Source organism: Bombina bombina, chromosome 2 (genome assembly GCF_027579735.1).
Source record: "Bombina bombina isolate aBomBom1 chromosome 2, aBomBom1.pri, whole genome shotgun sequence".
NCBI lineage: Eukaryota > Metazoa > Chordata > Amphibia > Anura > Bombinatoridae > Bombina > Bombina bombina.
In genome coordinates, this window is record NC_069500.1 from 684,731,819 (window position 1) to 684,746,325 (window position 14,507).

At 35.0% G+C, this 14,507-nt stretch overlaps 1 protein-coding gene across 1 annotated transcript in view; it reads right to left on the minus strand.

Moving 5' to 3' along the window:
• LOC128647217 (atrial natriuretic peptide receptor 1-like) overlaps positions 1 to 2,287 on the minus strand; it is a 298,027-nt gene extending 295,740 nt beyond the window's left edge. The window contains 2 exon segments of the mRNA XM_053700003.1: positions 1,742 to 1,847; positions 2,234 to 2,287. Of these exon segments, the coding sequence (XP_053555978.1) occupies positions 1,742 to 1,847; positions 2,234 to 2,287 (160 nt within the window).
• Positions 2,288 to 14,507: the final 12,220 nt, after the last annotated feature.

The window sequence follows — 14,507 nt, forward strand, 5'->3', positions numbered from 1 at the left end:
AAGATTTGTCTTTATAGAATCTCATTAGGGATGTCACAGTGTTGGAGGATCATTTTATATAATCTTGCCTGAGAAGAGTTTTAGAGAATTGAGCCCTTTGTGCTTAATTCCTTCAAAAAGGATAACTTGTATTTGTTTATTTGTCTTTAAAACGCTCAGTGGTTAAATTAGTCAAACTTTTTTTATTTTTAACAAATGTACTGAAATTCAAGCATATTTTTGTGTAATACAATGGAAACTAGCTTAGTTTAAAGGGAAGGTGAAGATATTTTTTATATATGCATCAAAAATGTTGCAAATAATAAATGCCAAATAACAAACAAATGTTTTAAAAGTGTTTACAACTGTGAATTTTCACTCCAGGGGCACATTACTTGAACAGCCCCTTGAGTGTCACTTATGTTATCTCTTTTATTGAGGCCAATGAGATACACATAGAAATGTGTTCATCATTGGCAAACAAATCACTGTGTAGCATGTACAAGTGACAAAGTTCTGAATTTAATAGAATGGACTCCATTCTCTTTGGGACAGTGGAAAAAAATATGCAATTTTTAGAATTAAATTACAGGGGAAAATGCAAAATATATAATGAAAATGCATTGCAATCTTTTTTAAAAAGGTATAACTAAACCTTAAAGGCTAGATTTCAGGTGGAATGCAAAAATATTTGCACTATTGTGCTCTAACATCACTCATGCTAATAAATCAGTAGTGCCTTTATTTTTGTTCTCAGATTGAAAGTTAAAAGTAGATTTATTTATCTCTCCAGCTGGATGTCAGGTGCGCTAAATCACACACATTATAGATTTTATGTGGGGAGCTATTAGATATAAACTATGGTGTTGTATTGAGATGTAAGTTTAAAACATTGCACAAATACATACATGAACATACATATATACATACTTAAGGGACACTGAACCCAATTTTTTTCTTTCATGATTCAGATAGAGCATGCAATTTTAAGCAACTTTCTAATTTACTTCTATTATCAAATTTTCTTCGTTCTCTTGCTATCTTTATTTGAAAAAGAAGGCATCTAAGCTAAGGAGACAGCAAATTTTTGGTTTAGAACCATGGACAGCACTTGTTTATTGGTGCTGTCTAATTAGCAAGGACAACCCAGGCTGTTCACCAAAAATGGGCCAGCATCTAAACTTAACATTCTTGCTTTTCAAATAAACATACCAAGAGAATGAAGAAAATTTTATAATAGGAGTAAATTAGAAAGTTGCTTAAAATTGCATGCTCTATCTGAATCACGAAAGAAAAAAAAATTTGGGTTCAGTGTCCCTTTATATATAGTTATATAATACCAGATCTTGCACTATTTTTAGCATGCACCTGCCTTATTGATTGCAATCCAATTTTGAGTTGAATGCCCCTTAAGCAACCCCCCCCCCCTAAAGAAACAAATACTAAAATTCCCATTATTCTTGTGTTTTCAAGAAATTACAACATCTTCAGGCAAGGGTATTCTGATAAAATCTTTACTAATAGGATAAGTGATTTATTTATTCTAAAAACACTGTAAATACATATTTAATAGTATAAAATAAGACAAACGATAATCTCTAAGTGACTTCTAAATACATATAATCCATACAAGAATCTGTACTTTAATATACTTATTGAATCAGTTTTTTTTACCTCCTAAACAGTATATAAAAGATGTTTGCTGCTGCTTTCTACATCTTTAATAACAATAAACATTGTTGCAGAAATTGCTCAGTCTTACCTCCGCAATCTATCATATTGACTTCATCTGGTTTCTCTAAGGGCCAGCAATCATACTCTGTGTTATCCAAATCATGCCAACCATAAACAGCTTTGTATTTAAAGACCTATAAAGACAAGGACATCTAAAACTGTTAGGTTACATTGTTTACAAAATATTACTAAATACCATTCAGATTTAGCTCACTTAATTAACATTTCACACTTTTAAAAAGTACATTATCTGTTATATAATGTTCAAATATGTTTCCAAACATGCAAGAAAAATACATCAAAATAGTTTCCTCTGATTGTCAGAAACAGGAAAAACAAAAAACAATAAAAATTCTGAATTATTTGAACATTGATTTAATTTTTCTATTTTGGAATTTGCATTCTAGAATATAAAGACTAAAAAAAATCCAAATAAATCACATAATAGTAATATATATTGGAAATTACTTATAGCATTGTTACAGTATAATTGTGATGACAATACATGGCTTTCACATACCAATAAACTCCCAAGGAGATGAAACACAAAAAGAAGTAGTTTTGATTTTTCCATAGCAGAGTAGATAGTTCTATTCCAGTTTTAAGTATTTACTTTAATGTCTCTGGGGAGCTATTTAATGTTGATGCTGTGCCTCCTATATACAAACAGATGTGCTGCTGATGCTGTAGCATTTCCCTGGGGACTAGCTGTTGGATGGTGAGGAAAAAGCAGCGGATGTTCAAACAAAATCAATTAATTTTCAATAGGAATCTAATTTATCCAACCTTCAACAAGATTACCATCTTGTGGCAAAATTTGCAATTGCATCGCTGGTATATGTACAGGTTTTTGACTTAAAGTGATGGTAAACTCTTTTAATTGTAAAAGCCATATTTACATTGTTATTGTTATATAAGATCAAACCGCATTATTATTTTTTCATTTTCGAATGTAAATTATAAGTAATATTCCTCATATTTTGTTATCATGTTTGCAACGCAGCTCCCCGCCTCGCTCCGCCCCTCTTACATGCCCGTAACCACACTTTCTGTGTAGTCCTCTCTCCTCCCTCTCCTTACGTCATCCTGAGTGCTCGTTCACGATATTAGATTACTAAACGCATGCGCATTAATTTCACTGACGTCTAGGAAGTAAACATTGACTCGTGACAGTCAATGTTTACTTTTCACATTGGTAACGCTCAATTGGTGTCTATCGGGTGTTTGAGCGATCTTGACCACGTGCACGCTCAAAGTCTTATCAGGATTTGGATGATGTTGATTGGTTGGTAGTATCGTCAGGAATGATAGGAAAGGTGCATGCGCTAAAATTGTATTGCTAACAGCCTGTCTAGCGACTGGATAGATGATTGGGCACAGGCAGGGGAAATCAATGTGACGTCACGGTGGGCTGGCGAATTTACGGAACGGAGAGATTCTTGATATGGAAAATAAAAGGTAAACTGCTATTTCATGTTTAGATCGAAATTACACAGGACATTTTAATACAATATGACAATACAGATTACATATTCACCCTATACTGAGTTTACCATCCCTTTAAAGGGACATAAAACACCACATTTTTCATTCATGATTCAGATAGAACATACAATTTTGAACAACTTTCCACTTTACTTCTATTACCAAATATTCTTCATTTGTTATTCTTTGTTGAAAATCAGGAAGGTAAGCTCAGGAGTGTGCACGTGTCTGCAGCACTATATGGCAGCAGTTTTGCAACAATTTTATACAGTAGCAAGAGCAGTAGATGGCAGCACTATTTCCTGGCATGTCGTGCTCCAGACATGTGCACGCTACATATCTAGATATCTCTTTTACAAAGAATAACAAGAGAACAAAGCAAATTTGATAATAGAAGAAAATTTAAACTTTTTTTAAAATTGTATTCTCTATCTGAATAATTAACGAAAAATTTTGGGTTCCATGTCCCTTTAAAGGGAGATGGAGGTGATATATGAAACTGAATACATTCATTGCAGTACCCTTAAATACTTCATTAATGCGAGTCAGTTAATGTATGAATGTTTATATTTCACACATTTTAAATAAAACAAACTATGTTTACAGACTCTAGTTGGTTTAAACTATAACTTTCTTTTTTTAAATTAGGCTGAGGAAAATAAATCCAATAAAAGGCCATGCATACAAGCCATCATACTTTCAAATGCTTGTTGCCTCACATAAAAGAGACCCCCCGCATTTTGGCTTTTAGTTATTGGAATTATTGTGTGTGTCTGTTTGTGTCTGTTTTTATGCATTGTACAGTAGGAGAATAAAAAATAGCAGCTTGGAAAAAGGATATAGAAATGATAGAGAAATAGAAAGGAAATAGAAAAATAGGAGGCAAATAAGTGAGGTGGTGTGCAGAACAAAGATAAACAGTGCATAGAAAAAAGGGAGGAAAGGTGGATAAGAACAACATGGCCCTTCTACTCTGCCCATAATCGTATCAGCTGTGTAGGCTTAATTAAAACAAAAGGTATTTATTTTGGAATGCATTAAGTTCATTTTAACCCATAACTATTTTCCTTTTGAGAATAAGTATTATGATCAGATATGTAGTACTGCAATGGGGACCAGATTCGCCCCAAGTAATGCTAGTTTGTTTATGGGGCTTTGGGAGAGTGATTTTCTCTTACACGCATTGCTAGGGGTGAGTCTGGTCTGCTATAAAAGATATATAGATGACATCTTTATCATCTGGAAGGGAGAAAAAAAAACTTTCAACCTTTTTTATGAAAAGATGAACATCAATGAAAAAAAATTAAAATTCACACACAAACGGCTAGATTTAGAGTTTTGTCGGTAAAGACCCGCGAAGCTAATGCTGCTTTTTTTTTCCCAATGCACCCTTAAGACAACGCTGGTATTTAGAATTGTCTGATGGGCTGTGTTAGGCTCAAAAAAGGGTGCGTTGAGCCTAACTTAGCTCCACTTCAACCCTCAATACCAGCGTTGCTTACGGTAGCGGTAAGCAGCTAAAACGTGCTCGTGCATGATATCCCCATAGGAAACAATGGGGCAGTTTGGGCTGAAAAAAACCTAACACCTGCAAAAAAGCAGCGTTCAGCTCCTAATGCAGCCCCATTGATTCCTATGGGGAAACACTCTCTAAGTCTACACCTAACACCCTAACATGAACCCTGAGTCTAAACACCCCTAACCTTACACTTATTAACCCCTAATCTGCCGCCCCCGCTATCGCTGACACCTGCATTATACTATAGACATGTGCACGGCTAAAAAATTCGGTTCGTTTTTGGTTCGAATCGTTTCTGAATTTTCGAATTTCGGTTCGGATCGAATCGAATTCGGCAAAATTTGAATGAATTCGTTTCGGATTTATTCGGATTCGAATAAATTAGTTTCGGATTTATTCGGATTCGAATAAATTCGGCTGAATTCGGTTCTATTTGGTCCCGAAATTCGGTATGTTTTAGTACACTAACACCGATTTAGTGTACCTACATTATAGCTATTAACCCCTAATCTGCTGTCCCTAACATCGCCGACCCCTACATTATAGTTATTAACCCCTAATCTGCCCCCCCCAACGTCGCCGCAATCTAACTGCAAGTATTAACCCCTAATCTGCCGACCGTTAATCGCCGTCACTATAATAAATGTATTAACCCCTAAACCGCCGCACTCCTGCCTCGCAAACACTATAATAAATTTTATTAACCCCTAATCTGCCCTCCCTAACATCGCCGCCACCTACCTACAATTATTAACCCCTAACCTCAGGCCCGCACCGCCACCGCTACTATAATAAGGTTATTAACCCCTAAACCTAAGTCTAACCCTAACCCTAACACCCCCTAACTTAAATATAATTTAAATAAAACGAAATAAATTTACTATAGTTAAATAAATGAATCCTATTTAAAACTAAATACTTACCTGTAAAATAAACCCTAAGCTAGCTACAATATAACACATTGTAGCTATTTTAGGATTTATATTTATTTTACAGGCAACTTTGTATTTATTTTAACTAGGTACAATAGTTATTAAATAGTTAATTACTATTTAATAGCTACCTAGCTAAAATAAATACAAATTTACCTGTAAAATAAATCCTAACCTAAGTTACAATTACACCTAACACTACACTATCATTAAATTAATTAAATAAATGAATCCTATTTAAAACTAAATACTTACCTGTAAAATAAACCCTAATATAGCTGCAATATAACTAATAGTTACATTGTAGCTATTTTAGCATTTATATTTATTTTACAGGCAACTTTGTATTTATTTTAACTAGGTACAATAGCTATTAAATAGTTATTGACTATTTAATAGCTACCTAGTTAAAATAATTACAAAATTACCTGTAAAATAAATCCTAACCTAAGTTACAATTAAACCTAACACTACACTATCATTAAATAAATTAACTACAAGTACCTACAATTATCTACAATTAAATAAACTAAACTAAAGTACAAAAAAAACCCCACTAAATTACAAAAAAAACAAAAACACTAAATTACAAAAAATAAAAAAAATATTACAAGAATTTTAAACTAATTACACCTAATCTAAGCCCCCTAATAAAATAACAAAGCCCCCCAAAATAAAAAATGCCCTACCCTATACTAAATTACAAAAGTTAACAGCTCTTTTACCTTACCAGCCCTTAAAAGGGCATGCCCCAAAGAAAACAGCTCTTTTGCCTGTAAAAAAAAACACAATACCCCCCCCCCACATTACAACCCACCACCCACATACCCCTACTCTAACCCAAACCCCCCTTAAATAAACCTAACACTACCCCCCTGAAGATCTCCCTACCTTGAGTTGTGTTCACCCAGCCAGGCCGAAGTCTTCATCCGATGGGGCAGAAGAGGACATCCAGACCAGCAGAAGTCTTCATCCAAGCGGGGCAAGAAGATGTCTTCCATCCATCAGAAAAGTACCAAAAAACAAACAAACACTAAATTACCAAAAATATTAAAATATTACAAGAATTTTAAACTAATTACACCTTATCTAAGCCCCCTACTAGCTATTAATATAGCTACAATATAACTAATAGTTACATTGTAGCTATTTTAGGATTTATATTTATTTTACAGGCAACTTTGTATTTATTTTAACTAGGTACAATAGTTATTAAATAGTTAATAACTATTTAATAACTACCTAGCTAAAATAAATACAAATTTACCTGTAAAATAAATCCTAACCTAAGTTACAATTACACCTAACACTACACTATCATTAAATTAATTAAATAAATGAATCCTATTTAAAACTAAATACTTACCTGTAAAATAAACCCTAATATAGCTGCAATATAACTAATAGTTACATTGTAGCTATTTTAGCATTTATATTTATTTTACAGGCAACTTTGTATTTATTTTAACTAGGTACACTAGCTATTAAATAGATATTTACTGTTTAATAGCTACCTAGTTAAAATAATTACAAAATTACCTGTAAAATAAATCCTAACCTAAGTTACAATTAAACCTAACACTACACTATCATGAAATAAATTAAATAAATTAACTACAAGTACCTACAAGTAAATACAATGAAATAAACTAAAGTACAAAAAAATAAACACTAAATTACAAAAAATAAAAAAATATTACAAATTTTAAACTAATTACACCTAATCTAAGCCCCCTAATAAAATAACAAAGCCCCCCAAAATAAAAAATGCCCTACCCTATACTAAATTACAAAAGTTAACAGCTCTATTACCTTACCAGCCCTTAAAAGGGCCTTTTGCGGGGCATGCCCCAAAGAAAACAGCTCTTTTGCCTGTAAAAAAAAAACACAATACCCCCCCCCACATTACAACCCACCACCCACATACCCCTACTCTAACCCAAACCCCTCTTAAATAAACCTAACACTACCCCCCTGAAGATCTCCCTACCTTGTCTTCACCCAGCCGGGCCGAAGTCTTCATCCGATGGGGCAGAAGAGGACATCCAGACCGGCAGAAGTCTTCATCCAAGCGGGGCAAGAAGAGGTCTTCCATCCATCAGAAGTCTTGATCCAGGCGGCATCTTCTATGTTCATCCATCCGGAGCGGAGCGGCAGCATCCTGAAGACATCCGACGCAAAGCATCCTCTTCTTTCTTGATCCGACGACTAAATGACTGTACCTTTAAGTGACGTCATGCAAGATGGCGTCCCTTGAATTCCGATTGGCTGATAGGATTCTATCAGCCAATCGGAATTAAGGTAGGAAAAATCTGATTGGCTGATTCAATCAGCCAATCAGATTCAAGTTCAATCCTATTGGCTGATCCAATCAGCCAATCAGATTGACCTCACATTCTATTGGCTGTTCCGATCAGCCAATAGAATGCGAGGTCAATCTGATTGGCTGATTGGATCAGCCAATCGGATTGAACTTGAATCAGCCAATCAGATTTTTCCTACCTTAATTCCGATTGGCTGATAGAATCCTATCAGCCAATCGGAATTCAAGGGACGCCATATTGGATGATGTCACTTAAAGGTACAGTCATTTAGTCGTCGGATCAAGAAAGAAGAGGATGCTCTGCGTCGGATGTATTCAGGATGCTGCCGCTCTGCTCCAGATGGAGAAACATAGAAGATGCCGCCTGGATCAAGACTTCTGATGGATGGAAGACCTCTTCTTGCCCCGCTTGGATGAAGACTTCTGCCGGTCTGGATGTCCTCTTCTGCCCCATCGGATGAAGACTTCGGCCCGACTGGGTGAAGACAAGGTAGGGAGATCTTCAGGGGGGTAGTGTTAGGGTTATTCAAGGGGGGTTTGGGTTAGAGTAGGGGTATGTGGGTGGTGGGTTGTAATGTGGGGGGGGTATTGTGTTTTTTTTACAGGCAAAAGAGTTGTTTTCTTTGGGGCATGCCCCCGCAAAAGGCCCTTTTAAGGGCTGGTAAGGTAATAGAGCCGTTAACTTTTGTAATTTAGTATAGGGTAGGGCATTTTTTTTATTTTGGGGGGCTTTGTTATTTTATTAGGGGGCTTAGATTAGGTGTAATTAGTTTAAAATTCTTGTAATATTTTTTTATTTTTTGTAATTTAGTGGGGTTTTTTTTGTACTTTAGTTTAGTTTATTTAATTGTATTTAATTGTAGGTACTTGTAGTTAATTTATTTAATGATAGTGTAGTGTTAGGTTTAATTGTAACTTAGGTTAGAATTTATTTTACAGGTAATTTTGTAATTATTTTAACTAGGTAGCTATTAAATAGTCAATAACTATTTAATAGCTATTGTACCTAGTTAAAATAAATACAAAGTTGCCTGTAAAATAAATATAAATGCTAAAATAGCTACAATGTAACTATTAGTTATATTGCAGCTATATTAGGGTTTATTTTACAGGTAAGTATTTAGTTTTAAATAGGATTAATTTATTTAATTAATTTAATGATAGTGTAGTGTTAGGTGTAATTGTAACTTAGGTTAGGATTTATTTTACAGGTAAATTTGTATTTATTTTAGCTAGGTAGTTATTAAATAGTTATTAACTATTTAATAACTATTGTACCTAGTTAAAATAAATACAAAGTTGCCTGTAAAATAAATATAAATCCTAAAATAGCTACAATGTAACTATTAGTTATATTGTAGCTATATTAATAGCTAGTAGGGGGCTTAGATTAGGTGTAATTAGTTTAAAATTCTTGTAATATTTTATTATTTTTGGTAATTTAGTGATTGTTTTTTGGTACTTTTCTGATGGATGGAAGACCTCTTCTTGCCCCGCTTGGATGAAGACTTCTGCCGGTCTGGATGTCCTCTTCGGCCCGGCTGGGTGAACACGACTCAAGGTAGGGAGATCTTCAGGGGGGTAGTGTTAGGTTTATTTAAGGGGGGTTTGGGTTAGAGTAGGGGTATGTGGGTGGTGGGATGTTATGTGGGGGGGGGGTATTGTGTTTTTTTTTTACAGGCAAAAGAGCTGTTTTCTTTGGGGCATGCCCCGCAAAAGGCCCTTTTAAGGGCTGGTAAGGTAATAGAGCTGTTAACTTTTGTAATTTAGTATAGGGTAGAGCATTTTTTTATTTTGGGTGGCTTTGTTATTTTATTAGGGGGCTTAGATTAGCTGTAATTAGTTTAAAATTGCCGGTCTGGATGTCCTCTTCTGCCCCATCGGATGAAGACTTCGGCCCGGCTGGGTGAAGACAAGGTAGGGAGATCTTCAGGGGGGTAGTGTTAGGTTTATTTAAGGGAGGTTTGGGTTAGAGTAGGCATATGTGGGTGGTGGGTTGTAATGTTGGGGGGGGGATATTGTGTTTTTTTTTACAGGTAAAAGAGCTGTTTTCTTTGGGGCATGCCCCGCAAAAGGCCCTTTTAAGGGCTGGTAAGGTAATAGAGCTGTTAACTTTTGTAATTTAGTATAGGGTAGGGCATTTTTTTATTTTGGGGGGCTTTGTTATTTTATTAGGGGGCTTAGATTAGGTGTAATTAGTTTAAAATTCTTGTAATATTTTTTTTATTTTTTGTAATTTAATGTTTGTTTTTTTTGTAATTTAGTGGGGGGTTTTTTGTACTTTAGTTTAGTTTATTTAATTGTAGATAATTGTAGGTACTTGTAGTTAATTTCTTTAATGATAGTGTAGTGTTAGGTTTAATTGTAACTTAGGTTAGGATTTATTTTACAGGTAATTTTGTAATTATTTTAACTAGGTAGCTATTAAATAGTCAATAACTATTTAATAGCTATTGTACCTAGTTAAAATAAATACAAAGTTGCCTGTAAAATAAATATAAATGCTAAAATAGCTACAATGTAACTATTAGTTATATTGCAGCTATATTAGGGTTTATTTTACAGGTAAGTATTTAGTTTTAAATAGGATTCATTTATTTAATTAATTTAATGATAGTGTAGTGTTAGGTGTAATTGTAACTTAGGTTAGGATTTATTTTACAGGTAAATTTGTATTTATTTTAGCTAGGTAGCTATTAAATAGTAATTAACTATTTAATAACTATTGTACCTAGTTAAAATAAATACAAAGTTGCCTGTAAAATAAATATAAATCCTAAAATAGCTACAATGTAACTATTAGTTATATTGTATCTAGCTTAGGGTTTATTTTACAGGTAAGTATTTAGTTTTAAATAGGATTCATTTATTTAACTATAGTAAATTTATTTAGTTTTATTTAAATTATATTTAAGTTAGGGGGTGTTAGGGTTAGGGTTAGACTTAGGTTTAGGGGTTAATAACCTTATTATAGTAGCGGTGACGGTGCGGGCGTGAGGTTAGGGGTTAATAATTGTAGGTAGGTGGCGGCGATGTTAGGGAGGGCAGATTAGGGGTTAATAAAATGTATTATAGTGTTTGTGAGGCGGGAGTGCGGCGGTTTAGGGGTTAATACATTTATTATAGTGGCGGCGATTAACGGTCGGCAGATTAGGGGTTAATACTTGTAGTTAGATTGCGGCGACGTTGGGGGGGGGGCAGATTAGGGGTTAATAACTATAATGTAGGGGTCGGCGATGTTAGGGACAGGAGATTATGGGTTAATAGCTATAATTTTAGGTTGCAGCGATATCAGGTCGGCAGATTAGGGGATAATACTTGTAGTTAGATTGCGGCGACGTTGGGGGGGGCAGATTAGGGGTTAATAACTATAATGTAGGGGTCGGCGATGTTAGGGACAGCATATTAGGGGTTAATAGCTATAATGTAAGTGGCGGCGATTAACGGTCGGCAGATTAGGGGTTAATACTTGTAGTTAGATTGCGGCGACGTTGGGGGGGGCAGATTAGGGGTTAATAACTATAATGTAGGGGTCGGCGATGTTAGGGACTGCAGATTAGGGGTTCATAGCTATAATGTAGGTGGCGGCGATATAGGGTCGGCAGTTTAGGGGTTAATAAGATAATGCAGGTGTCAGCGATAGCGGGGGCGGCAGATTAGGGGTTAATAAGTGTCAGATTAGGGGTGTTTAGAGACTCGGGGTACATGTTAGGGTGTTAGGTGCAGACTTAGTGTTTCCCCATAGGAAACAATGGGGCTGCGGTGTTAGTTTTTTTTTCAGCCGAAACTCCCATTGTTTCCTATGGGGAAATGCCGAATTTTACCGAGCTAATTCGGATTTATTCGGAAATACGGCAGCTATTTCAGATTCATTCGGTAGATTCGGAAGTATTTTAATTCAGAAATTCGAATCGATCCGAATCTCCGAATTTACCGAATTTTCCGAATTTCCGAATAAATCCGAAACGAACCGCACATGTCTATTATACTATTAACCCCTAATCTGCCGCTCCAGACACCGCCGCAACCTATATTATCCCTATGAACCCCTAATCTGCTGCCCCTAACACCGCTGACTCCTATATTATAATTATTAACCCCTAATCTGCCCCCCCCAACATCGTCGCCACCTTACCTACACTTATTAACCCCTAATCTGCCGACCGGACATCGCCGACACTATAATAAATGTATTAACCCCTAAACCGCCGCACTCCCACCTTGAATTTGGGGAACATATTCTTTCCATAGAGAATGCATCAGTAGAAAGGTATACAGACCTACCAGTCCGGAAATATTTTTCAAGATGTAATAATTGCAAATATATAGCTATTGCCAAATGAATGTCAAATTGTAGAGGAGGAGATGTGGAGAAAGAGTTATTGAAACTTGAGACAAAGTGGATATATGAATTACATACACTACAGCCATTTGGTTTAAATATATAATTTAAACCCTTTTTTTTAGGATATGAGTAATTTATACTTATTTTTTTCTCTTTCAGTTGGTTATTATTTAGGCTAGATAATGCAGTTAGTTTCTACTGATATTTACATATGCAGGTTATATATTCTTCCCTCCATATTTTTTATTTCATCATTTTCCCCCAATTGTCACCATGACATAAGATAAAGGGGCAGATAGTATGGAATGACTAATAGTGTTGTGGATTCCTAGCTAGGATTACATGAATGTAAATCTTATTGTCGTATTCTTGTTTAAGTTAAAATATAAATATTTTGGTTAAAGTTGTCTCTGAAAATTTGTATAGTTACCACATCTAAATCATACCTAAGAGGTGCAATTAAGACTGATAAGTACGGAGGAACAATGAGTCTAAAATTGTATATCCATAATTCTGTTAAAGGCACACTCAAGTCAAAATAAACTTTAATGATTCAGATAGAACATGCAGTTTTAAGGCATTTTTCAATTTACTTCCATTATAAAATTTTGCTCAATATTTTTTATTTACAATTTTTGGGGAACAAGATCCTACTAAGCATGTGCACAAGCTCACAGGGTATACGTATACTAGTCTGTGATTGGATGATGTTTGTCATATGATACAGGGGGCTGGAAAATTGGAGAAAAAATAAAAACATTTGGCAGAAAAAAATCTACAGCTTATTTGAAATTCAGAGTAAGTGTTATTGCATTGTCTTATGAAGTACTTGTTAATTAAGTAATTCTACTGCATTGAATGGTCCTTTAAGAACTGCCCAAATAGGGTATACAACATGAAATGGAGGATGAACAGACAGAGTTGCTTGAGAAAGGCTGAAGTCATAGCAGAAGTGAAGCAGTGGACGCGGATATACGGATTTTAATCTCATCATAGTTGCTGTATGCTGATTGCACAGACAGTTGACACCCCCCCCCCCATAGCCGTTGGATCGTGGTGTCCATCGGAAGAGCTTGGTGGCTTTACAAAGTTCAACACTATCCAAAGAATGGGAGGAAGGTGTCTTAAAGGCTGAATTCCTAATTGTGTAAGCAGGACAGCAGAGGCTTCAAAGTATCTGTGTTTTGGGAATTTTTATGCATATACCGATATTTGCACAACTTTATTTTATGTGACGTTGAATACAGAAAATTCTGAACATCTACCTTTGCTTTTAAAGTGAGGGTCAATTTTGATGAATAAGTGCCCGGTTTTTAATAATCCTATTAAAAACAAGGGCACTTTTTTTTTTTTTGTTTAAATCATTTTTATTGAGGTTTATAAAGGTGTGACATACAAATAAAAGAAATATATAACATTACATATTAGACTTAATTGTAGTAAAATATACAGTGGTTTCCACTTCCAAAGAAGTAGTAGTCCTTGGTATGTCATAATAAAAGTCCCAAAACAAAGCAGACCTCTTACATTTTTTACTTTTTTGTATTACAACATTTCTTCAATAATTAAATAACAATGAAACACAATACAAATATGCCTATCGAAATATATATTATAGGGATGATTGAACGAATGGAAAAATGGATGGAGAAAGGAATAGAAATGGAAATTGTTTGGTGAGTAAATAGATGAGTTTAAATATGATTGTATTTGCGGTATTTATCAAGGGAAACTGCATGAAAACACTTCCAGCATGATTACGAATGCCAGAGTGTATTGATGGGGGGAGGGGGGAGGTGCTATATAAGAATATAGAAATTATTGTTATTATTGTGAGGACGGCAGAGGTCTTAAGCTAGCCACTATGGTCATAATTGACTTATGCTATTATGATGAGATTGCCAGCCTAACAAGGTCTGAAAAGAATGATCTACAGCACAAGTAAATATCTCGAGGTAGGATAGAGGGGACTGTTTGTAATGAGAGAGAAGTTTTTATAAAACGTATACAATAGCTTAATGTAATCTCAAACATAAACATTATGTCCTCAAGAGTCATTTAACAATGAGGTAGTGTTAAGTATTGCAAATTTATAAGGATAAGCGCCATGAAGATAATGTGTCTGGGTTGAGAAACATACATACATCTTGCCCCGGGGTATGGGCCCTATACCCAAGGGCAAGCATGTCA